The 26,111-nt window shown below is 38.8% G+C and overlaps 1 protein-coding gene and 2 pseudogenes across 1 annotated transcript; all 3 read left to right on the top strand.

Annotated features, from left to right (window-relative positions):
- The first annotated feature begins 335 nt into the window (after positions 1-335).
- LOC104428296 lies at positions 336-16,523 on the top strand (annotated as a pseudogene).
- On the top strand, positions 7,578-8,858 carry LOC120286864. The gene is made up of 2 exons (XM_039299443.1): positions 7,578-8,155; positions 8,655-8,858. Exons 1-2 carry the CDS (start codon positions 7,664-7,666, stop codon positions 8,703-8,705), a joined length of 543 nt encoding a protein of 180 aa, XP_039155377.1. The 5' UTR covers positions 7,578-7,663; the 3' UTR covers positions 8,706-8,858.
- A 2,867-nt stretch (positions 16,524-19,390) lies between the features above and the next one.
- Positions 19,391-25,801, top strand: LOC104416618 (annotated as a pseudogene).
- Positions 25,802-26,111: the final 310 nt, after the last annotated feature.

Below are 26,111 nucleotides of genomic sequence, written 5' to 3'. Positions count from 1 at the left end.
TAAGAAAAAGAAGAAAAAATCTAAGAAAGGAACACCCCCAACGCCAATCGAAAGTCGAGGTGAGTGACATATTATTGTAATTATATGATTAGTTTAATTCTTTTTATGTATGTTATATGACGCATATTAACATATTTATTGTAAACTCATTTCCTAGATTATTCGAGTTATTCAAATCAGTTTCACAAGGTGCCTTTCATCCTAGCAATATCGGTGGTCCTACAGTAAATTCAAATATTTATAATCAGGTACGTCACTTTTAGTCTTCCATTTGAATTTATATTTTACTAATTTGGTCAATTTCTTTTATATAGATGCAGCAGTCACCATACGTCATGCCGCTGGGAGTTATGAGTGGATTTAGCCCGTTCCCCAATCAGGTATTTAATAGTTTGGTATGTTAATTTATTTGCGTTTTACTAACGGATTATTTATTATATGTAGATGCGACCACCATATGTCATGCCATCGGGGATTATGAATGGTTTTTTCCCATTTACTAATCAGGTACTTATTATGAAATCATATTACATCCAATGTTATTTTATCTTATTATTACTACTATAATATTCATTATTTATGGTTTATCTTGAATAGATGTTGGAGTATAATAATGGAAATCACGAAACCATTTTGAGTCAGGTACAACTTGCGTTTTCTCTTGTGGGATTATTTGAGACATTTTTGTCTTGGCATTTATTTAGTTTATGTAAACAAATTGATTTTTCCTTTATACAGGGATCATCAAATTCTTTTCAGCATCCTGGGTTAAATGAATTGAACAATTCTGAAAGAACACAAACAAATGGTCCAAAGTAACGGTACAGGACTCTTATCTTTCGCATTGCGATGCTTCTTGTGGTAAGATCAGCATCGTTGATGTTGGGAGCGGCAATTGGAGTAATTTTTTTGGTATTCTGTAGAATATATTATGTTTCCCGAAGTGCCAATTGCTTTGAGGATGTCTGGCCATCTTCTGTTGGGCATTGTTTGGATATATTAAAAAAAAGTGGATTATCTTTTCCACGCGTGTAATGTTCTACTCACTGGATTGAGCAAATTTTTTGCTCCAGTAGAGCTTAATTTGCCAGAGGATACAAGACAGCCACCGGTACAATCTATCACTTTGCTCAACACATTTGAACTTGATGCCATGGATTTGGATGACGCACATGAAGAGGGACACAGATAAAGAATGTTGCTTCAGTTGGTGGAAACGTATGTACTGCTAGTCCAATATCAGACTTGAACCCTCTTGGATGGCTTCTAGGGAAAAATTTGGAGTTATTGATGGCAAAGGAAACATTAGAATTGTTTCAGCTGAGAATTTCTTTCTAGGTTATCGGAAGGTGGACCTTGCAAGTGGAGAGATTCTGCTCTCAGTGTTTGTGCCATGGAGCAGAAGGTTGGAGTATGTAAAAGAGTTTAAGCAAGCCCACAGGAGGGATGATGATATTGCTATTGTAAATGCTGGAATGCATGTTTTTCTTGAGAAAAAAGATGATCTGGTTGTTGCAGATGCATCAATCATTTATGGTGGAGTGGCTCCTTTATCTATTGCTGCAAGGCAAACCAAAGAGTACTTGATTGGAAAGACTTGGAATCAGGAGCTTTAGCAAGGAGCTCTGGAAGTTTTGAGGAGTGACATAATCATCAAGGAAGATGCTCCGGGTGGGATGGTTGAGTTTCGAAAGTCTCTAACACTTAGTTTCTTTTTTAAGTTTTTCCTCTGGGTTTCTCAGGAGATGGATGAGATGAGATCCATCAGGGAAGAGATACCATCGTCACATATATCTGCCATAAAACCATTTGAAAGGCCATCTGCTGTCGGAAGTAAGGATTACGAAATTGTGAAGCAGGGGACTTCCGTGGGATCCCCTGAGATCCACCTTTCCTCAAGGCTACAGGTATCTGTACTATGTCTGGGAATCTAATGCGGTGAGACTCTTGCATCTTTTGCATGGTTGACATTGCGTATTTTCATTTGCATCATGGGACTTAATGCTACTTTCCTCAAAGCCAAATTTAGTTTCCGTGATTGCCGTCAAATTAGGTATTTGGTTGCACCTTCCTTTCATCCAATAGTATGAATTCGTGGCCCACTAACATGTTGTAATAAAGATATATACACGAAAGAATGCATGAAATGGCTGCATCCATTTCCCGAAATTGAGTTCACAAACTTTAGACTTCTATTTACTTGCTACAACAAATTTAAATAAAGCCAGAATGTTCAGTTAGTCTTCTTTGCTTCCCATATTGACGTGACCAATCTTTAACTGATGGCAGTTCTTGATGCTTATTCAACCCAAAATTCCAACTATTTTTATTTTTTATAACTTCACATGTGTTTGTCACCATATAATATTTAAGTAAGCTCATGAAGGATGGCCATTTCTGATCTCAGGGGATATCTGTTTGGCATTCTTCAATGACTATCTGTAACTCTTTCTTATTTCCATTTTCTATTTCCTTCTTTGCTATTATGTTTTGTTTTCTAGGCGGGACATCTTTGTTTCTTTGTTTTGTGAATTATCCTGCTGCAAATTATCTTATGTATTTAGTACGCTAATATTGCACATAGTCTTGATTGATGTGCCTAAAAATTTTTGTGTCAATTCTTTAATGTGCGGGCAAGGTTTTTCATCTTACATTCTATATAGTTGTGTGATGAAGATGTCATCATGATGTGATCTGTAAATTTTTATTTCCTATCAGTTGCTTTTTCCATATGCTGAGAATAACTGTTTCACATTCTTATCCGCTATTATTTCTTCAGGTCACGGGTGAGGCAGAATATGCTGATGACACACCCTTGCCACCTGACGGTCTGAATGCCGCGTTAGTGCTAAGCAGAAAACCCCATGCCCGTATAATTTCGGTAGATGCTTCAGTAGAGAAATCTTCTCCTGGATTTGCCGGCATATTTCTTGCAAAAGACATCCCAGGAAAATACAAGATGGGGGTTGTTATATCAGATGAGGAGGTATTCGCTTCAGAATCTGTCACTTGTGTTTGCCAGGTATATCATAGCAGTCAGTCTTTGTATGTTGTACAAGTGCTTTGGACTCCCCCAAACAAATCGAACTTATGACTTAAACTGGGACCCTCATATTGAAAATTCAAGAGTTAACTGCCAGACTAGGAAATTTTTTTACAGTTTTTCGGCTCTTCCTTACCCCTTTGTATGTTAAGTCTTCTTGTTTCCATATATTTGTCACAGGTTATTGGGGTAGTTGTTGCCGATACACAAGAGAATGTGAAATAGCCATGAGAAAGGTTCATGTGGAGTATGAAGAAGTTCCAGCTATCTTTTCAATAGAAGATGCCATCAAAGCTAGAGCTTTCATCCCAACATAGAGAGGTCTTTGTGAAAAGGTGACAGGGATCTCTGCTTTCAGTCGGGTGAATGTTACAAAGTCATACAGGGGGAAGTTCAAGTGGCAGGTCAGGAACATTTTTACTTGGAGACACATTGCACCCTGATATGGACAGTGGATGTTGGAAATAAAGTCCACATGCTTTCCTCCACTCAAGTGAGTGAGGCCTTTGACCAACATTCTTTTTGCTCTCTTTTATGTTGAATTTGTCTGCAGTCAGATTGAATTGCCAAATGTGGATAGCACAACTTGCTTGATAACTGAAGTCAGTTCTAATGGGTTGCTGTGGGATTGGATTTAGCCATTCCTTAGTGTGGCTGTTTATATGATGAGGGTTTTGGACAGAATTGTTGCTTTGGACTTAGTTGCTAAGTTTGATTATGAGAGATTTATATGCATGTTTTAGTTACCCTTGTTCTTTCATAAGCGGAAAATGGATTCCAGGACTTGACTTTGTAAATAGTAACATGATAGTATTCTTCCTCTGCAGTGCCCGAGGCATCATCAGAAGACTGTTTGTTGCTCACGTGCTCGGCCTGCCACTCTCAAAAGTCGTTTGTAAAACCAAGAGAATTGGTGGTGGGTTTGGAGGAAAAGAAGCAAGGTCGGCGTTCCTTGCTGCTGTAGCTTCTGTCCCAACGTATCTCTTGAACAGACTAGTGAAGACATGATGATAAGTGGGCAGCGCCATAGCTTTCTTGAAATATATAAGGTGACGTTTTGCTACTGAGCTTGTCTTTTGTTTCCCAAAAAAGTTGTTCATCAAGAAAAGTCAGAGGAATATTACCAAAGAAGTCATATGCAGATGTGCCAATTTGGTTATAAATCTTTCAATTGTACCATTTGAATTCTAAATCTTTTCACATTTGCCAATTTAGTCATTTTGATCAATTTTGGTCAGAAATTGCTATTTTTACATTCTGAATCTAGATATTAGCATCATGGCTTGTTGCATTATGGCATGTTAAGTGTGCTTAGGGAAAAATTATCTCTGCACGCACAGCACAGTGACCAGTTAAATTACTTGATAAAGGTAGGATTTACGAAGGGAAGGAGGGAAAGGTGCTGGCGCTGGATCTCGAACTTTATAATAATGCTGGGAATTCTCTCTGACCTGTCTCTTGCTGTCCTTGATCATGCCATGTTTCAATTTGATAATGTCTATGAGATACCCAACATGAGGGTCATTGAAAGGGTTTGCTTCACTAATTTGCCTAGTAACACAGCATTCCGAGGTTTTGGTGGTCCACAGGGCTTGCTTGTTGCCGAAAACTGGATCCAGAGAGCAGTGGTAGAGCTGAAGAAGAGCCCAGAAGAGATAAGGGTAACTTATACCATTGTTCCTCGGTTTACTCTTTTCCTGGTTATTTTCTCTATGCTTTCTTTCTACTTACTCTCAAATTTCCTTATAGGAAATTAATTTTCTAGGCGATGGGTCAATAATACACTATGGACAATGAATTCAGCACTGCACGCTAGACCCTCTCTGGAATGCACTGAAAGAGTCATGCAACTTCTTGAATGCTCGTAAAGAAGTCGACCAATTCAATCTGCAAAATCGATGGAAGAAGTGTGGAGTTGCCATGGTTCCAGATAGAGTTGGCGTGTGTTTCACGATGAAACATGTGAATCAGGTATGGAATAGCATATGCTGCTCTAGGACATTTTCCGGGGTCACTTTATCGAACACCTTGCTTATTGTTGTGTCCCTGTCTTTTCACTTGGGCAGCAAGAGAATTTGTTTCTGCTCTTGATCTTGCTTTCTCCTGACGGCTCATTTGGATATTGATAGTTTTCTTCGTCAAGATGCGCCGTGTTTATAGTGATTTTCTTATGGTTTCTTTAGGCAGGTGCACTTGTTCATATTTATACAGATGGGACTGCTTTAGTTACGCATGGTGGTGTAGAGATGGGTCAAGGTTTGCATACAAAAGTCACCAGTACTGACAAGGCAGAACCTTATTCATCCCGGCTTTAAAGGAACATCTTCGCAAGGCTATCAAGGATAGAGCCTTTAACTTTTCGAAGGTCCCGGATATGACCCGTAATAGAAGACTACAACTCAGTTGGGGTATCCATCCCTCGATCTTTGACTAAGGCGTTACATTTTACTGGTCGGTGCCTCCAAGATTCTGGTTGGTTTTCTTTGCAGTTCATCTCGGCAAGTTTTCTAAGGACACCCTCCCTCCTTCTCCGTTTTTCCCCCGGAGGGTTCCCGTTTGTTGGCTGTTCGCTTTCTGCTCGACACTGGTTGCTGGCTATCTCCGGTGCTTCCAAGATATTCCCTTGCGTGATGCGGCATCCAGTCTCTTCAGCTTTCGATGCTTCCATGGTGTCCCTAGCTTGCTGTTTTTCAGTTTTCTGGTTGTTTTCCTTCTCCCCTGCACGGGTGCCTTCATCTTTCCTCCTCTTCTTTTTGGCTGCTGTTTAGCCTGCATCTAGCTGCTGTTCTTTCATTCCTCTTTCTGCATCTAGCGGTGCTGTTCTTTTTGGTTGTCTTCTGAGTGTAAGCCTTGGTGCCAGGGTCTGTTGCTGTACATTTGTGTAGCTCCTTGGTTCTTTAGTTAATATATATTTACCCTTTACCAAAAACAAAAATCTTTTGACTTGAGTTGTGCAGCTCATTGGATGAAATACTTTATCTTGTAGATGTGAATATACGTCACCGCTAGTAAATTCATCCATGCTGGTATTTCGGGCTAATTTTGTCAAAAATAGTTCTTTTCCAACGGTATATTGTGCAATGCCTTGTTGTAATCTTGTATAAATCCTTGCGATATAGGTTCCCAACGCATCACCAACAGCTGCGTCTGCAAGTTCTGATTGTATGGTGCTGCAGTTTTGGATGCATGTGAGCAGTTAAAAGCACGCGTGGCACCAGTTGCTGCGTGGGCGAATTTCAGTTCTTTTGCTGAGGTATATCCATTGTGCGGAGATAATTATGTGAAAATCATATTAACATGGACAAGTGCTGAACTTAATATGTAAGAACTTCTCTATACGAGTTTCTTAACCGCTATAGTTCGACTCAATCTGCTAATCCACTCGATTTTTTGGTCCGAATCACGAGTTTATATATGAAGTTGCTAAAAGCTGTTTGCTTATTAGATTCTGCATGTCTTTGTCCTCTGATACCTAACAAGAATGGCTTGTTTTATAGGATATTCTGGAATTGTCACAACATGCGCTGGTAGCTGTTTCTGTAGTTAGTTTAATGGAGGAAGAGTCAGTGTCCTTACAAGAGTTTTCTTTTTTTTTTTGGTTTCTTATATTGTGCAGTTTACAGAAAGATATGTAGTCTTTTTATCGGACAATGATACGGTGACTTCTATGCGTGTTTAAACAGTAGTTGGCGTTCTGAAGGTCCTAGTCGTAGTCACCCAGAAGTACATAGGGAGAGATTCCAGGATTCTCCTCCTAGATCAGGAGGAGAGATTGATCATGACATTCCCACGCTAGATTTGCCAGAAATAGAAGTTATGCATGATGCAGTTCATGATGATGGCTTTGGGAACTTTCCTCCCCTGACAGATCATGTAGATGATAGAAAATCTCCGACAAGATCTAAGCAAATCATGATGGAAAAGGGAACTGTCACCCCTCTTGTGCCAGATGCCTTGGCTTCTGGAGGGTCATCATTAGCATATTAGCAGCATTCTGCAGAAACAGCTGCAGCATTCAGAAACAGCTGCTTCAGCAGATCTGCAGAATGCTGCTGTGTTTCCGGATGAGCATATTTTGTTTGGTGGGTCCTTCTACTACTTTCCACGCACATTTTATTGTGTTTATGAACTGAGTTTATGCCTTTCCAGATTTCCCATAGCTGGCATTCTTTACATGTGTTTTTCTATATGTCAGAGCATGCATCACCTGAAATGGCTATTCGATCAAGCCCACCTGTCCAGCAGCCACCAGCAAGGAAAAGAAAGAGAAAGCAATTGTTTGATGAATGTGTAGTGTTGAAAAATAGGTAATCTTAATAGTCAAGACACGCGAGCAGACTCAGATATTCTTGTTGCCTTATAGTAACTCGAAAATGTTTATGTGCAGCTTTATGGAAAGGGTTCTTGACAATCCCAGTGATATACCACGTAAAAGGAAGAACATTCCTAGCTCTGCTTTTGGTATGTGGAAGTTAAATAAATGCCTCAGGAAGGAGTGTGATTTTCAGGAACCCCCCTTCAATGGTATTTGTCTCTCTAAAACTTTTCTACTGCTTTTTTTGCATGTGCTAGGTGGAGAAATCTTCACTAGCGGATCACACTATATGCATAGCTGCAGGCATGTGCAGTGATCTTCAGAATATATTTAAGAAGGATTACGTACCAATAAATCTACATCTTTCTGGCCAAGATGATGTTATTCCAGAGCATGTGGATTCAGAGACTCCAGGTCCAACAACTGAAGTTTTGCCTGTTCTTGGGATTTCTCGTTCTCCTGATAATGCTACTGCTTTTGACACGGAAATCGAACATCTTCGGCATGACAAAGACCAGACTGGTGGCAACTTCCTGGATTTTGTTTCACTTTGGATAAGAGGCATTGACTCCTTTCTTGGAAGAGATACCTTTACCCCTATATCGGGCAGTTTAGGATCGGCACCAGAGCTTCCTGAGGGAAGTACTGTTGGAACTGGAGTCCTGCCAACACCTGATGCTGCCACATCCACTGGTCCTTTTAGGTCTGACACAGAAACACCACTGACATTTATAGAAGAAAATCAAGTCGAAGAGAACACTTGCCTTTCAGATATTCCGGAGATGAGTGCTGCAGAAGTAAGTCTTCGCTTGCTTTCTAGTGTATTGTTGAATTATATTGAATTCCTTTGCTAACTGGCCAATTACTTCAACAGAACATCTTGTTAGTTATTTGATACCTGGCATTTTTTGTAATTCAAATTTGTCTTGTTTCACTTGGTCCTTCTATAAACTCTGTTACAACTGTTTTCATTGTGACATGCCTACAATTTCCACGCTGCAAAGTTGCTCGCGTTCAAGAAGTTTGTTTGGCACATTCTTCATCTTATTTTGCATCACCAATCTCAGTTCCTTATCCTTGGCTTAGAGTTTTTCTCCTGGGAGTATTCTTTCTTTTGCCTTATCTACTTGGCATTACTACCTTGCAGTCTTTGATGCATCGCCTAGTGCATAATGCTTCCTTCTTGTTTAATAAGATCAAGAGAAGCACACATGTATTGATTTTTTTTCCCCAGTAAGTTTGGGTAGTGGAGAGCTTTGACACAAGTTTTTAATTCTGTTGCCAACATATATGCAGGAACTTTCTTTTGTGGATGCAGATGATACTTCACTGGTGGGTATGATGTAATACATGATTTGTACTACTACTTTTTTCTATCTTTTGTAAGGCTTAATAGGCAAGACTTCATGCAATGATGTTGCAAATTTCCATCTGATACAGGCTTCCTAGAAACCAGCATGATATAATATTCTGAATAAATGCTAAGAATCTCTTCTCCTACTTACTGTTAGGAAAGTGGATGCCAATACTCTACATATAAGCTAATTAATGATAGACACTTTTAACTTGATTTATCATTCTTCATTTGGAAGAGTGAACTAGGCTAATATTTGGTCATTATCTGTGGGACTCGAATGTAAGACGTTTGCTTAACACAATGTCCTTTCTAGCAAGCTTTTGGTATTCAAGTATATAATACAATAATTACAACATAAGATGTACCAAACTGAAGCCATATCAAAAGTGCTTCCGATTTTCTGGATCGTTTTCTCAGTCAATGACTTTTGAAGAGTTACGGACTCATTGATGTGCAATGAGATGAAGCTTATGGTGATAGATCGTTGAAGTTGACTCCTACATTTTCAAAGGCACAAATTTGATGTTAGATGGTCGTGTTCTTTTTATTATCTTGCTGTACTTGGACACAAGGTTATTATGAGTAATGAAGGTGACTCCTCTTAGCAATGATGTTGCACTCTTTACTAATTTATCATCTTGCTATACATAGACACAAGGTCATTGTGAGTAATGAAGGTGACTCCTCTCAGCAATGATGTTGCACTCTCCTCTAATTTCTCTTCCCTCCTGCATGTTCAAAGGCTAGAGAGTTTTGTAGAATCAACAGTCGGCCATTTTCTTTATCTATGTGACACTTTAAAACAAGATATTTAACCGTGGTTTATTGGTGGCTCATGTATAGAAATGGTGTATACAATATTTTCTGCTTTGGATGCATGTGAATAGGCAATTGTTCTTCCATGATAGGAAGAGCCTGTAATTTGCAGCCAAACTGGTTCTTCACCTAGTGCGGATGGACCTTCGTCAAGTTAGCATCAATATCCAAATCCTCACCTTTGATTTGACAATCAAACTTATTCAGACATGACATAATTGGATGCATGTTGAACGGGAATTGTAGTTTTGAATTCTTTCGTTCAAATTTTTGAAGCTTCTTCAGTCCCTCAAGTGATGCTTGAACTCAACAAATTGAAATGCCAAGGATATCACCCGAAAATGGTAAAGCCCCAATAACCCACAAAAACACAAATCTTGTTATCTAGTGTGCAGTTCATTTGCCCCATAGGTTAGTTTTTGTAAAACCTAGAATATACAGCGTTAAGGATCTTCAATCAAACATTTATAATTTGAATTTAAGAATCCTCAATCAAACGTTTATAAGGATCTTCCACATGGATTTTTTTAATTAGTTTTTATTCATTTTTTAATAGATTTAAAAACTAAAAAAATAAAAGTTAAAATTGCCATCGCCAAAGGGGCGGCGACCATCGCCAACCCCTCCGACAATGGCGGTGGCTGCCTTTTTTTTTTTGAATTGTTTTGTTTTTTAAATTAATTTTTAACTTTTCTTTTCTAATTTTTAAATCTAATTTAAATAAAAAAATCCACATGGAAAATAATAATTAATTTTAAATACCATGTTAGCATTTTCCATTAAAAAAGTCGACGCCATTAATTTTAAGACTCAATTGAAATAATTTGATAAGTTTTAAGATTTGATTGCATTTTTTGCAAGTTTTAAAATTCAATTGTATTTTCGTGATAAGTTTTAAGATTTCTGGAGCACTTATCCCTAAATTTAATGTTATGCCAATATAAAAGTTCACTTTATTCATCCTACAAACAAAATGCACATACATTTACAAGCGACAACTAAAACTATGAACAACCCAACCAACATCTTGCCAAATCTCATAACATATCAAGTTTAAAAGCTAAAAGGGATAAGTGTAATAAAAGTCTTAAAACTTGTCACAAAAATGCAATTGATTCATAAAACTTACAAAAAGTGTAATCAAATTCTCAAACTTGTCAAATTATTTCAATCGAGTCTTAAAGTTAACATCGTTAACTTTTTTAACGGAAAATATTGAAGTAGCATTTAAAATTAAATTTTATTTTCCATGCGGATTTTTAAATTTTTTATTTAAATTAAATTTAAAAACTAGAAAAGAAAAGTTAAATTTATTTTAAAAACAAAACAATTAAAATAAAAAAAAAAAAAAGCCGGCGCTTCCTTCGCCACCACCTATTGTTGGAGTGGCTGGCGAGGGAGGACTTGCCTTTAAAAAAATTGAAAATAAATTTTAGCTTTTCTTTTTAGTTTTTAAATCTATTTAAAAAATTGAATAAAAATAATTTAAAAAAAAAGCCATGTGGAAAATGAAAAATTATTTAAGATGCCATGTCTAAGCCATGTCAGCATTTTCCATTAAAAAAGTTGACGGTGTTAACTTTAGAACTCGATTGAAACAATTTGATAAGTTTTAAGACTTGATTATATTTTTTGCAAGTTTAAGAACTCAATTATATTTTTGTGACAAGTTTTAGGACTTATATTGCACTTATCCCAACTAAAATTACCATAAACAACACAATCGACATTTTCAATTTAGAATTTTCTTTCTTCAGTTTTGCCAAATCTTGCTTTAATTTTGCATTGAGAGTCTTCAACATCCATTGAACAACCCTCATCCTCATTATGGGTCGACATTTGTTTTTGCTCGACATTGCTTTGGCAAAATCTTTTTGACACGCTCCTTGCCAATTGACCGATTTCCTTATGAACTCAAACAAAATAATTACAACTTTCTTCTCTATTGTAGTGGTTGTCTTTTGGGCAACCATAGTATCTTCTCCCTAGATTGTCCTTCGACCTTGCTGTTTGTAGATGATATTTTAGGCCAATAGCAAAACATGGATGTATCGTTGTTGATTGAAGGGGTTGGCATCATTAATTGTGACGAATATTCTGCAAAAAAGTGAGAATAGCCTAAGATTTAATAGAATCTGCAAGAATCCACTTATCAAAGTTCATAATTACAAAAGGTTCATCAATTATTAAAATTTAATACATGAAGAAGTACATGAAATTACTTTCTATAGAGTCATGATATCGGTGTAGAATATGGAGTTTGGTTAAGGAAGTCTTTAGCGAAATATATTCTTACGCTTCTCTAACAATAGTGACTGAGCTAACTAAAGTCTTACCAAATGGACAGCCACATTGAAAGCTTAAAACATAAGTCACATACCTGAACTATCTCCTAATTCCAAATGACAACTGCAATTAGAGAGTCTTCAATATTTCTACCACCTTTTAGGAGCTTCCTCAAAGAGCCATCAATCTGGAGATCAACAATTAAAACAGGATTGCATTTTATCATAATAAAAAGATGGCCAAATGTAAACATTTCATCCAAATATGCAAACGTTCTGAGGTCAAGGTGAGCAGACCTTCCTACTCCAATTTCTCCTTCAAATATGTACAGTTTGTCAGACATTGCTGCATACACAACAGAATCCAACAGTCATTATAGGTTTATAATCCAAATAGTTAGCATAATGTCAAGAGAGGAAGAATGGTTAAACCAGAGAGAATAGGCCTCGCCCTAGCAATGGCATCTGACTTTCCTGATTAAGAGATTTGAACAACAACGGGAAGAGCAAAGGGACAAGATAGAAAAATCAAAAGCAGCACTTTAATTATTATCCAACTAGACAAATATTTAGTGTGGTTCTACATGCACGCAAACTGCAGTATAGTCAGAAAAAGAATGTTAGATTACCACGAGCTTTCCGCTTAAATGCTCAAATGTTCCCGTAGACACATATGCATCTACTACAAAGACCTCAGCATTTTCTGAATGAAATAGACAGATCAAGTTTGTCACAAGCAGGCAAAACTAGCCAGGATTCTGAAACAGTGTCTACTGCATGTTCATTACAATATAAAGGGAATCAAAAGCAGGCACAACTAGCTAGGATTCTAAAACAGTGTTGTCAATTACTATGTCTGCCTTAGACCTTTTCAAATCGAACGACATCTGAGCATTTATCCTGTTCCTATCATCTTCCTCGTTTGTTTTGTCTCTTGCCACAAGCCGTTGAAGCTGAGTTTCTGGATCGACCCAGACAACAGCAATGGGCTTTGTCCACTTATCCATCTTTGCCTCAAACAATAAAGGTATGTCAAGAACAATACCTTATGTCCTTTCAACAAAAGTTTCAAATTTCTCGGAAGATGCCTGATGATATATAAGGAGCCAGAAGCCTAAACATGCGTAAACACAGTTAAAAGTTTCTTTTTTCTCCCGAAGTTCAATGCAACTGTTAAGGCATCATTCAAATAAACACGAAAAAATCCAAGCTGCATCGTTAAAAGCAAATGGATACTGGCTTCAGAATGAATAACTCAGCTATGACCAAGGCAATGAAGATGAAAAAATTTCAGACTAACATCACAAATTACCCACAGCAACTACATGCACGACAGGTTAGAAGAAAAACTCAAAAATTAGAATTTGTCCCATGTTTCATCAAAGCAGGAAGTTTTCCGAGTTGAGCAGAATCTTACGCATCTGCACTCATGCAAGGTAAATTTGCTGTTGCGTTCAGCATGCTTCGATCCCCATTTTGACGCTAGAACTAGTACTGCAAGTTTAGTTCAGATTTACCATGACCTATTCAACACTTGACGCTTTTCACGATCGAAAAAGACAATTCGGCCAAACTTCTGCCTATCAACTTCTCCATCAGCTTGTAGAATCTCCTCCCCGAATGCAGCAAAAACTTTCTTCCATCCACCAGTCCCTTTCTTCAATACATCCTGCAAGCACAAGGAATTTAAGAATTCCATCCACCAGTCCATTGACTGTCCCAGGACAAGAAGAAGAGTCAGGTCTTAGCCTGACGGACATTTTAGAAGGAACGAACAGAAGATCATGTGCGAGAAGGTTTTTTGAGACACTAGTACGTTCCTCGAAATCTCTATGGTAGATGGAGAAGGGCCCAAAGTTTAGAGCACCCCATGCTTGAATCCACACAACAAATTACCTGAACGTTCGAGAGGACGACCACGGACTCGAGGAAGGAGGTCGGGCTAGTGACCGGCGGGATTGTGATGCAGGCAGAACTGGAGATCGGCAGGCCGGTGGGTGAGAGGGGGTCAGGTGCGACGGTTCCACCGTATGGGACGAGCCAGCACTGGATCTAGAGCCGGAGGGGCGGCGCGGTGGTTCACCGATTGCCATGTGGACTGATGTAAAAATTTATCTTCAAAAAATCTTTTTTGGGATATGAAATTTTAGGAAAAAATTATAGCAATGATGAGAAATGCCATATCACTAATAAAAGTTTGTAACTTTTAGGATCAAATTAGGACTGGATCTAAAGTTGGTGGTTTTTAATAAGACAAAAAACGGTTAAGGTAGAATTAGAATAACTTCGCGAGAGAAAAAAATTTAGGTTAGAAATAACGTAGAAGAACCCTCCCAATATTCCAAAATTTTGGGTCTCCTCTCGTCTACGAAGACGACTCTCTCTCTCTCTCTCTCTTCTGCTTTACAAAATTCGCTCTCTCGCCTTCGCTCCCAATCCGCTGCTTTCTCCGGCGAATCGCCGCTGCCTCCGCATCCGCCGTCGCCTCGAGGAGCCCCGTCAGCCGCTGGAATATGGCAGCACCAAGTTTCGCACCGGAACTTGCACCGGTAGTTCTAAACTGCACACCAAATGTTTGCACAATTACCTCTTTTGCCGTTCAAATCTGGACATGGGGTTTCGTTATTGGGGTTTGATGGGTGAAGTTTCTGGTGTTGAGCTAATTGGGAAAACTGTGGGAATGGACGTCTTAGTTTTCATCTGATTTGCTGTGCAGGCCGATTATAAAGACCCCACATTTCAAGAGAAGTTTGTGTCCACGCTCGTTGAAGGGCTCAGGGAGTTGAATCTTGCGGTGCGGAATGGCAATATCCTCTCTTTCGAGGACTTCGTCGGCACTGATGAGTAATTACTTGCTACCTTGAACCTATTTTCCTAACAACACTGCTGTCGACTTGTTTTGGATTTTGGTCCTTAAGTGGTGGCTTGTGTTCTTATCTTAGTTTTGGTTTCCTTGGTCTCAAAGGGTTCGGCTCCATAAGGTTCTTTCTCAGAGCTTTGATAGTATGGCCTAGCCTCTTCAGACTAAAAAACGGGCGGGTGCGATTTATTGAATTTATTCCTCTTTTTTTATGCATGTAGAATTATGTATCCGGTTCAAAAGCAAAATACCCCCCTAAAAAAAAAAAAGTTGAAAGATGGAGTACATAAGATTGCCTCTGTGAAAGAATTGTGGCATGGTTTCTCTAATTCACTCGGGTTCCCAGCAATATAATGTGAGTTTCTTGACAGTACTGTTCACACATATTGTTTCATAGAATGATATACTTAGCCGACCACTTAGCCTCCCATGTTAGCCTCCCGCGTCACCTTGCGATCTTGCAATTGAGGACATGGCCATGCTCCACCACATCAGCATAATCCCTTTCCACTTGGTGAGTGACGCATGGAGCCATGTCCCACCAGGATAGATCTGAAAATTCTCTCTAATATTTCAAAATCTTGGGCCTCCCTCTTGTCAATGAAGAAGACTCTCTCTCTTCTTCTTCTCAAAATTGGCTCCTCTCTTGCCTTCGCTCCCAATCTGCTGCATTCTCTGGTGCGTCACTGCAGCATTATAAATAGATAGATCCACTCATCTATTGAAGTGTGTGGAGCCACATCAAATTCTGGCCACACTGAGCGCAAAGCTTCTGAGTACAACTAAAAGAGAATGCAACAATTGATTGTCTTTTTGACCTTTCTAGTATGTGTCACTTCCTATCTCACCTTAACAATTTCTGAACTTCTAAGTTGTATCTGCCTTTTTCGTCTGAACTTAGTTTGAGAGAATTTTTTATATGAAGCATTAAATCTTTTACTTGTATCTTGTAGATAAAGTTAGAGAGGTGCTGAAGCTTGACCGTGAAATGGAAGATCTTGCTAAGCTACTGATTGCAAAGCAGTCACTTCCCATGTTTGGCAGATGATATGGTGCAGCTTTGTAAGGTTCTTTAAGTAAAGGAAGTGGTATTGATGCACAGTGAAGGAATGCTTGCTGGTGAGATGAAACATCGTCCTCTGGCTCTAGTGGATAACAGTCTACCTGTTGTAGCGATTACTATTTATGATGCTTGCTTCAGTTTAGCTTTTGCGGTTGAGGTTAACTTGCATCCCAGTATTCCATATTTGGTCTAAACTGAAGGTGTCAATGTTAACAGTGAGCAACAATCGGTTATTCAGCAACTTTGTGCCAGTAAATGACGCCTAATTGTCATGTGCCCAAGGGGGGATGTTGCAGCTGTGTCTCGTGGAGGAGTGTGTAGGGTCATTGAAGTTCCAAAGGTGGAGGACTGTCTTCAGCCTGTAGTCAATATAGCTCCTTTGCAGGTACAGCGTACTTATGGTAATTTCTTTACACTTATCTATCAAGAGAAAATCTCTTTATGCCTTGCCAAGATGCAACATTCTTTTTCTTATGTTGTACTGAATTCACCATATCTTTCTGAATACGAAGCTATGATGCAGATGGGGTGGAACTGGAAGGGAGCATTTAGTTTTCTGTTTTCTCGATTTGTTTTATGCTCTTGGTGTTTGTTTTTGCCTTTTGGATTAAGGGTTCCAAAATTCTCTCTATAACTTTTTGTTTAGTTTTTAAAGAGATTCCCTTTTTAAGTCTCAACTAGCACAAAAAAAAACCAATTTTATTGATTGAGCCTTATCATTATGCTGTTCTAACTATTTTCCCTTTTTAAGTCTCAACTAGCACAAAAAAAGACCAATTTTATTGATTGAGCCTTATTATCATTATGCTGTTCTGACTATTTTGTTCTTATAAAGTACCTTAACATTACTGTTTCCTCCTTTCAGATGGTCTGTTTCGTTTTAGTATAGGCAGAGATTTTATATTTATCAGGGAAAATTCGAACTGTGTATGTTTTTAAAAGGCTCCTTCACTCCATTCCCAAAGATTCAACCCGAACCGCGAATCGGGTTCTCTTTTTCGTCCTCATGATATTTAATACCCTAAAAAAGTCCGCAACGCCATGCTAAACGACATCACCATCGTCTCGTCAGTTTTTTGACCTTTTGGAGCACCGATGGCATGCGACGGCGGAGGAGTTGAAAATCACGGGGTTTCGCGAGGGCAGGATCGTAAAATCATATTTGAGTTAGATCGTGCGCCTCTTCTTTATTTCTCGTTCCAAGTGCTGGGGCTTGTGACATCGTAGTTTAGAGAACTGTGCGAATGGACATCTTAGTTTAGGTGGAGATTTTATATTTATCGGGGAAAATTAGAAAGGAAAAATAGATGAATAGAGGATCGCTCGAGTTAAAGTAAATGAAAGGATTTAAAAAAAATATTTATGGGATTTTTATGGAAATGTGAATTTGTAAAAGGAAGATTTAATTTTTTTTACAACCAAAACACAACGACAAGTATACTCAATAAGAGAAATACAATGAGCATAGTGTGTATTTTCGTCCTCCTTCCACTATGAAGAAAATGCAATTTTAAACTTTTATGGTACCTTTCTAGATGACCAAAATTGACTTGAAAAAGATTCAGATTTCATTTATTCTACTCCACCGAATCACGTTTAGATAATTGCAATGAAATCACTACAAGACAGATTGATGTACTTTGCAATTGTAGGGGAGAATAATAAAAGTAATTATCAATATGAAATAAAACTAGTGGGAAAAAATGGGATTTTGCCTCATTTCTAATCTAAGGGGTAAGAGAAAAAAATGATGGCGTAAAATAAAACAGAAAGGAATATGAAGACGACCTTGGACATTGAAGAACAAGCGCAGCACGGCTAATTGGTGAAAATCGATAGACGTTCATTCACCTTTTTGTGCTAGAAACTGTTAAAGATTGGAAGAACAAAATGGGGCCTTAAAGAAGGGCCAAGGCCCACGAACAACTCAAGGACAACCGTCACTGCAAAATGGAGCAGGCCTTTTTTCCTTCTTTTTCTTATTTTTTATAGGTAAATTAGTTTAGGATAGAATTAAAATCAGACTGAAAATTGGGAGTTTTTTGCGAGGCACAAGAGTCTTTCGGATAGAAATTTCGTAGAATTTTTTTTTTTTTTTTTTTTTGACAAGAAAATTTCGTAGAATTGGATTCATAGATTTTTGACTGTATTTACCCTCCCAATAATCCCCACCAATTTTTGGTCTCCCTCTCGTCATCGAAGAGTCCCTTGTCCTCACCGAGGAAACTCCGTCGAAGAAACGAGGAAACGAGGAAACTCCCCCTCCTCAACGAAGAAGACTCTCTCTCTCTCTCTCCTTTTCAAAATTCGGTCTCTCGCCTCCGCTCCCAATCCGCTGCATCCTCCGTCGCATCGCCTGTGCCTCCGCCTCCGCCATCGCCTCCGAGAGCCCTGTTGGCGGCTGGAATATGGCACCACCAAGTTTCCCATCGGAACTTGCACCGGCAATTCTAAATTGCATGCCAAATGTTTGTGCAATCACCCCTTTCCCTGTTTACATCTGGATATGGGGTTTTGTTATAGGGGTTTGATGGGTGAATGGACATCTTTAGTTTTGATTTGATTTGCTGTGCAAACCAATTCTAAAGACCCCACATTTCAAGAGAAGTTTGTGTCCATGCTCATTGAAGGGCTTAGGGAGTTGAATCTTGTTGTGCAGAGTGGCAATATCCTCGGTTTTGAGGACTTCTTCGGCACTGGCGAGTAATGATTTGCTACCTTGAACCCATTTTGCTAACAACACTGTTGTTGACTCATTTTGGATTTTGGTCCTTGAGTGGCGGCCATGTTCTTATCTTAGTCGTGTTTTTCATGGTCTCAAAGGGTTCAGCTCCATCAGGTTCTTTCTCAAAGCTTCAATAATACAGTTTGGCCTCTTTAGATTAAAAAACTTCGATAATATGGTCTGGCCTCTTTAGAATGAAAAACGGTTGAATCTATTCCTATCATCACTCACCGATCGTCAATTGCCAAATGTTGGATGCTCATTGCCATCCCGCTACCAGTCGCTAGTCGTTGGATGTCACTCACCTACCTCTTGCCACCGATTGTCAGCTGTCGAACACTGCTCGCTCACATCCTACCAATTCTTGCCGGACGCCTGGGACATTGGCCATACACCGCCAGTCACCCACACACCACCGCATGCCAAATCGCCAGTCACCGATTGCCGGTTGCCATCGATCATCGGTTGCCCATTGGATGTTGGCCGCCTCTTATCATCACTCATGAGAAAGAAATTTCGTATCGTTATTAAATGAATTTTTATTTCAGAACAAAAATTTTATAAGATTATCAAAGGTGTATTTTTGCTGAGAAATTTGGCCAATGAAAATAGAAAAATTAATTTTTAGTTAAAAATTAATTTTTGAAATAAAATCCTTATCATACACACCCTTTAACTTTCCACGTTAGCCTCCTGCGACACCTTGCGATCTCGCGATTGAGGACGTGGGTACTCCCCCGCATCAGCATGATCCCTATACACTCGGTGAGGAGAGAGGGACCCATCATCTGAAAATTCTCTCTTATATTTCCACATCACCATAATCTTTCGTTTTCATCTCGTTCAAGCACAGGTCGTTGGTGGCGACACGACCACCTCTTGACGAGTCGTCGTCGATCATCATCCTTCCATCCTTCGAGGAAGACGAATAAGAAGAAGTAGTAGAAGTAGTAGAGCGGGTCAAAGGTCAGAAGTGATCTCCATCTCTGACTACCTCTCTCTCTCTCCCCGTCTCCGTCTCCCTCTCGTGGATTTTTTAGTCGGAGTTCCGGCAGCCATGAAGGAGGAGGCGGACGCGGGCGCGGGAGGCGAAGGGGGAATAAGGGGAGAAATGTACGGCATATTCGCTTGCCTGAACTACAATGTGAAGAGCGAGAGGAGCTACATCCTCCAGGCCTTCGTCGCCTCAGCCGGCGTCTCTATCGATTCCTCCTCCGTCTCCCTCCCGCCTCTCGTCTTCCGCCAGGAAGGCAACATCGAGTCCCTCGCCAAATCCGTCTACCAAGGTATACCCCACAATTGCCCTTCTCGCGCTCGAATTTCCCGCTCGCCTTGTGATCTGACGAAGCTTTCTTATATATTATGCTTCTCGTTTGATTTGGAGATTGATTTCGGAACGATCGATTGCCCCGTTTAGTTTATCTTCCCCGCTTGACATGATTCTTGTGGAAAAGGTCTCTCCTTTTTCGTTTTGTTTGTTTCCTACTCGTCTGATTAGTTGTGGAAGCGTACTGTTATGCTCCGCCGATCATGTGGCTGCATATGATTTTCATGCGCACCTCCTATACAGTTCATCTCCTCGATCTGGTTTAGTCTCTCTCTCTTCTTCTTTTTTTTTTTTTAACTAGTTAATTTATTTTTGTTTGTCCTCGTGAAGGACGTTGTTTTGGGACTAGACAAGCGCCTCCTTCAAGAAGCCTGCTATGTCGTTTGTCATTTTGTCCACTTCTGGACTAATTTTGAGAAATCGTCCACATGGTCAGAATGCACCGCTGTATAGCGTCTTTTGTACTGGAATTCTGTTGTTTCTATTCAATTGTAGCCCCTGATATATCAGAAAAGCTCGATAATCCAGGGGGCGTAAGCTTAACCTTATTGCTGATAGTTGCTGGACATTATCTAAACTAATTGAGGGGTGAAACTCCATCTTTTCTCCAGGATTCTCTTAGAAATTAATTCAGCAAAAATACAATATTAGAGTATCTTTGTTACAAGGAGCATTAGGATTTCTTTTTGGACATAGAGGAATGTTAAGAAGTGTCCACATGTTCACTGTCAATTTTAAATGCAGTTTTTGGATTGAAACTATCGCGCCTCATTTGTAAATTCTAGGGGCCCTAATGGATTAAATGCTGCAATTTTACATGGGTGCATGCATTACTCAAGATCTTTGAACTAGGAATGTATTTTTGTGTAGGATTTTTCTCGTTTATTCTGTTGAATGAAACTTCTATGTGGCTGTTCTACTTTGTTATATTTGTGTGATGGATTATTTGACATCTCCATATTTCAAGTCTTTAATTTTCCTCAACTAAGTTCAACGAACTCACTATTGATTATGTTATCATCAGAGGTTGATGCCACAGACTTGAATTTGGAGGAATCTTTTCTTACTCATAAAAGAATAGCACACGCACAGTGGGTGACTCATGGAGAGCCTGCTCCTAGGAGTAGTCATCCTTAGAGCTCTGGTGCTGAAAATGACTTTTAGGTCGTACACAATGGGGTCATCACTAATCATGAGGTTGGTTGAGGCTTAACTGGCAAATATTTAGACTATAGTCTTTTTATTTATATTTGGGTTGCATTTTGCTATATAAATTATGAAAGCTTTCTTTCACCTTTGAGGGGAGTTAGCTTTCAAATTTTCATCTAGGCCGAAAGTACATCCTTGTCATTGATTGTTGTAACATTATGACAATGGGTAATGCTTACATCTCCTGAGGTATCACAGATCATATTTTGTGTTTGGATGAATTTATTCCATAAATCAATTTATGCATCTTAGAGATATTTAATCTAGACAACTACTCTTTCTTAGAATGTGAGTGAAGGCATAGCTGCCAACTATAGGGAGAGGTTAAATCAATGAAGCTTTATTGATTGATCTAGTAAGGGGTGTTATGAATAGGCCGCATTAGTCATTGTTAATAATAAACTCGGGCCAAGGCTTATCCTCCTGTCATATTATCAATGGACCTTTCATTGAAGCCTTCACAGATCACATGCATCTTGATGTGTTGATCATTAGCAGCAAATGTCTTGTGTACCACAAGGAACCTTGCTGCAGGTTGTGGACCACATTTTACCCCAATGAGAAGCATTTTTAGATACCAAGATGCTTTTTTAACGAAACTATATGATATGCTCCTAATTTATATGTTAGTCTGTGATGAGTTTGTAAAATGCTGTACAATCTCAATGGTATTTCTCTCTAGCTTAAAACTAATGAAGAAATTTTACCAGTAGATTCTTCTGAGTTTCTTACCTTTTCGTTTACAATTGCAGGTCTTAAAGCAAACGCTAATTCGACATGGGTTCACATTTGAATCTGATACTGACACTGAAGTGATTCCTAAGTTTGTCAAGTATGTTTTTGATAAATCTAATGAAGATTCAGATAATAGCTTATATGCAATGAAGATCATCATTGCATTTTAATGAGCTTCTTACTGAGTTTGTGTGTGAAGAAAAGGTAAACCTCAGTCAACACAATTTCATGAGATGCTGAAATTAAAAAAGATGTTGAAGTTAATCATTTTAATTTTCTGCTTAACAATCTTCCAATTCAAGCTATATTAATCTACAGATTTTCAGTTGAATCTCGTGTAATTATATGAAGGTTGTAGTGTTGGAAATCTGTTCAACTCTTTGTAAACACTAAAGAGCCATGATGGATAAAACATCTCTGACATCTTTTGTTGAAAGTATCGTTTATGTATGTTAGGCCCATGTTGCGCCAGTACTTTTCCCTACAAGTATAGGGGCTTCAGATCTTAAAACGAATTGTTTTGGTGACTCGTTTTCTTTCTGTAGGGCCTCAGTAAATGGATACTTAATTCTGCAACAGCCTTTTAGCATATGAATGACATCATTTTGGGCAAAAGTTGATTTTATTTCTCCAATTGTTTGCTTGTAGTAAATTAACTGGCAATATGACCACCATTGGGATTGTGCTCAACATATATACATACTCCACATAATTTGCTTTGTGTCTTGAAGTGTGCTATTGCGTTACTTTACCCTAGAGAACAATGTTCAGTGACATTCCATTTATGACTGATATATTATTTGGACTGCAGGTGACACGACTGTCACATTTAGTCGAGTTGTACTGGAAGTCATGAGGCATCTTGAAGGAGCCTATGCCCTTATTTTTAAGAGCCAGCATTATCCTAATGAATTGATCGCTTGTAAGCGTGGTAGTCCATTGCTTCTTGGTGTCAAAGTAAGTTCCATTTAAAACTTGGGTGGTACTTCCTGCAAATGAGTTACTTTTGATCACATCTCATGAATCATTATCCATTTTCAATTGCTTTGTGCCCTTTCAGGTTCACTAAAAGCTATGCTATGTATGTTCTTCTAGAACTGAGTCTATTAACCATAGTTCGATCAAATGTTTCTTATGATACAATGTTTCTGCAAAGAGTTGAATAGCATCGGTTTTGCTTGGTGGAGACAGTAGATTGAGTTTTTACTTTGGGTCTTAGAGTGCCTTAGAAATGCTAAGCTGGATGCACATCAATTTCCTATTAGAACTGGGAATTGGAATAGCATTGTTACTGTTGTCCACCGTGACACATATTTTTGGTCATGATATGATAAGTTCGAGAAAAGCTTGTGTTTGTCTATGGTGCCGAACTCTTAATTCATTTTTAGGTCTCCATGATGCGTCAACTGTAGCTTAGTCTTAGGAGTTCTTTTTTCATTTGTAGTTGTCCATTCCTGTGTATGTCTTACCTATGCATTTTCGTTGTCAAAATTCTTGTTTGTCTTGTAATTTATCATAATTGTAACATAGTTATTAATTCATTCAGGAATTGACAGAAGAATCAACCAAAGGATCATTATTTCATGATGATAAGTATCCTTCACAGAATGGGAATCCCAGCCAACTGTTCTTATTGAGTGATGCAATGCTCTGGTTGAGCACACAAGAAAAGTTTTGGTTATTGAAGATGGTGAAGTTGTTCATTTGAAGGTAATTACATGGTTGTTTTAAGGAATTTATGTGTATTCTTGGCCTTTATGGCACAGGCTGCCTTATCAGTCTCTTGCTTATATGTTTTATTGATCGACCAAATGTATCTTAGTTGTTAAGATTTTAGGGTGGGGGTACTTCAGTTCAACGTGAGTTCTATCGATTTCGTCTCAGTATCAATTTGTGAATATACTATCGGACTGCATAGCAACATGGTTAAATATGCTCAATATCACCAGTACTAACCACCTATTTAGTTGTACGGAGAACCTCTTGGCTCAATGTCGCCAGAATTCTATTTGGCTTGACTTCTTGCATGTAGCTAAATAGCAGTCTTGTCCTTTTCCATTGGAGGAGCATGTTGCCTACATGGGAGGTGAACTTTGATGCAGAAAGTCCTGCTATATCACCTCAATCGAGGGCTGATGACTATGATTGTTTCTTTCCAGAGTATTTTCATAATGTGGTGACTCATGAGAAGCCAAATGCTGAATTTATACTACTAATGCTGGTTGCATCAGGATGGAGGGGTATCTATCCTAAAGTTTGATGGTGACAAAGGGAAATGTGGTGTACTTTCCAGGCCGGCATCTGTACACCGTGCACTTTCTGTTCTCGAGATGGAAGTTGACAAATAAATAAAGGAAACTATGAACATTATATGCAGAACAAAATTCATGAACAGCCAGAATCCCTAACAACCACAATGAGGGGCAGACTTATACGTGGAGGGACCTGCAAAGCTAAGACTGTCCTTCTGGGTGGATTGAAGGATCATCTCAAGACAATTAGGAGGAGCTGGAGGATTGTTTTTATTGGTTGTGGTACGAGTTATAATGCTGCTTTAGCTGCAAGGCCCATCTGGGAAGAACTTTCAGGCAAGTAGTGAATGATAGCTTATGTGGGCTGGAGATGTTAATTTATTTTTACCAACTCTTTTCTTGTTTGCTTGCTTTCAAAACAGGAATTCCTGTGACAATGGAAATAGCAAGTGATCTTTTGGATGGTCAAGGCCCAATTTATAGAGAAGATACAGCAGCATTTGTCAGTCAGTCTGGTGAAACAGCAGATACCTTACATGCACTGGAATATGTCTCCAGAATGGTGCATTATGTGTAGGAATTATTTATACTGTTGGCAGTGCAATTGCCAGAAATACACATTGTGGTGTCCATATAAATGCTGGTGCTGAGATAGGTGTGGCAAGCACCAAGGTGAGAGAGTACCTTTTGACATTCTGTTGCAGAAACGGTCCTCTCTTCTTCATGGTTTTCTTGTCCTTTTTTTTTTTTTTTTTTTTTTCAATTAAATTGATTTGCAGATATGCTTTTTGAGCAGGCATATACAAGTCAAACAGTTGTTATGGCTATGTTAGCTTTAGCAATTGGAGGGGATGCTATTTCTAATGAAGTGAGAAGAGAAGCAATAATTGATTGTCTTTTTGAACTTCCAAGTATGTGTCAATTCCTATCTCGCCTTCACAATTTCTGAACTTCTGTTGGATGTGCCTTTTCTTTCTATATTCATGTTGATAAATTTTTTGTATGAAACATTAAATCCATTGTTAATACCTTGTAGACAAAGTTAGAGAGGTGCTGAAGCTTGACCGGGAAATGAAATATCTTGCTAAGTTACTGATTGCAGAGCAGTCACTTCTCATGTTTGGCAGAGGATGCAATTATGCCACAGCTTTGGAAGGTTCTTTAAAAGTAAAGGAAGTGGCATTGATGCACAGTGAAGGAATACTTGATGGTGAGATGAAACATGGTCCTCTGGCTCTAGTGGATGAGAGTCTTCCCATTGTAGTGATTGCTACTCACGATGCTTGCTTCAGGTTAGCTTTTGTTGTACAGGTTTTACTTGCATCCGTGAAATCTGTATTTGTTCTAAAGCTGAAGTTGTCAATGTTAACAGCAAGCAGCAATCATTCAGCAATTCCATGCCCGCAAAGGACGCCTTATTGTCATGTGCCCAAGGGGGGATGCTGCAGCCATGTCTCTTGGTGGAGCATGTAGAGTCATTGAAGTTCCTCAGGCGGAGGACTGTCTTCAGCCTATAGTCAATTTAGTTCCTTTGCAGGTACAGAGTACTTCCAATAGTTTTCTATGCTTGCCAAGATGCAGCATCTTTTTTTTCCTACTCTACTGAATGCGTTATAATATGCTGAAGATGAAGCTATGATGTAGATAGGTGGAGCTGGATGGGAGCATGTAGCTTTCTTGTTTTTGCATTAAGAGTTCCAAAATTCTCTCTATGATTTGGTGTTTAGTTCTAAAAGAGTTCTTTTTTTTTCTTTTTTTTTAAAGTCTCAACAAAAACAAAAGAAATCAATTTTATTGATTGAGCCTTAACCTTTTGCTGTTTTTATTTGTTTATTTATTCATTGCTTATAGAGTATTTTCACATCCTTGTTATTCCTTTTAAATTGCTTGTTTTGTTCTTTAGATTTTTCTAATTCGTCGAACGTGAGATAATTTTTTGACATTTCGGGTGTAGTTGTTAGCGTATCATCTCACAGTCCTAAGAGGATACAATGTCGACCAGCCGAGGAACCTTGCAATGAGTGTGACGACTGTGACGACAGAGTAGAAGCCTACTAAGAGATTTCTTCTGGTTGTGTTTACCCAGCAATGAAATGGGTTATGCCATAAGAGTGTAAAGCATCT

This window comes from Eucalyptus grandis, chromosome 8 (assembly GCF_016545825.1).
Source record: "Eucalyptus grandis isolate ANBG69807.140 chromosome 8, ASM1654582v1, whole genome shotgun sequence".
Classification (NCBI taxonomy): domain Eukaryota; kingdom Viridiplantae; phylum Streptophyta; class Magnoliopsida; order Myrtales; family Myrtaceae; genus Eucalyptus; species Eucalyptus grandis.
The sequence above is the reverse complement of the archived record's forward strand: the minus strand, read 5'-3'. Positions and strand labels throughout refer to the sequence as shown.

Bases quoted from the DNA above. Each gene is read 5' to 3' on its own strand.
- LOC120286864 (XM_039299443.1), top strand. From the start codon at position 7,664: ATGTGCAGTGATCTTCAGAATATATTTAAGAAGGATTACGTACCAATA. The intron at 8,156-8,654 runs GTAAGTCTTCGC...ACATATATGCAG, and splicing joins CGGAGATGAGTGCTGCAGAA to GAACTTTCTTTTGTGGATGC.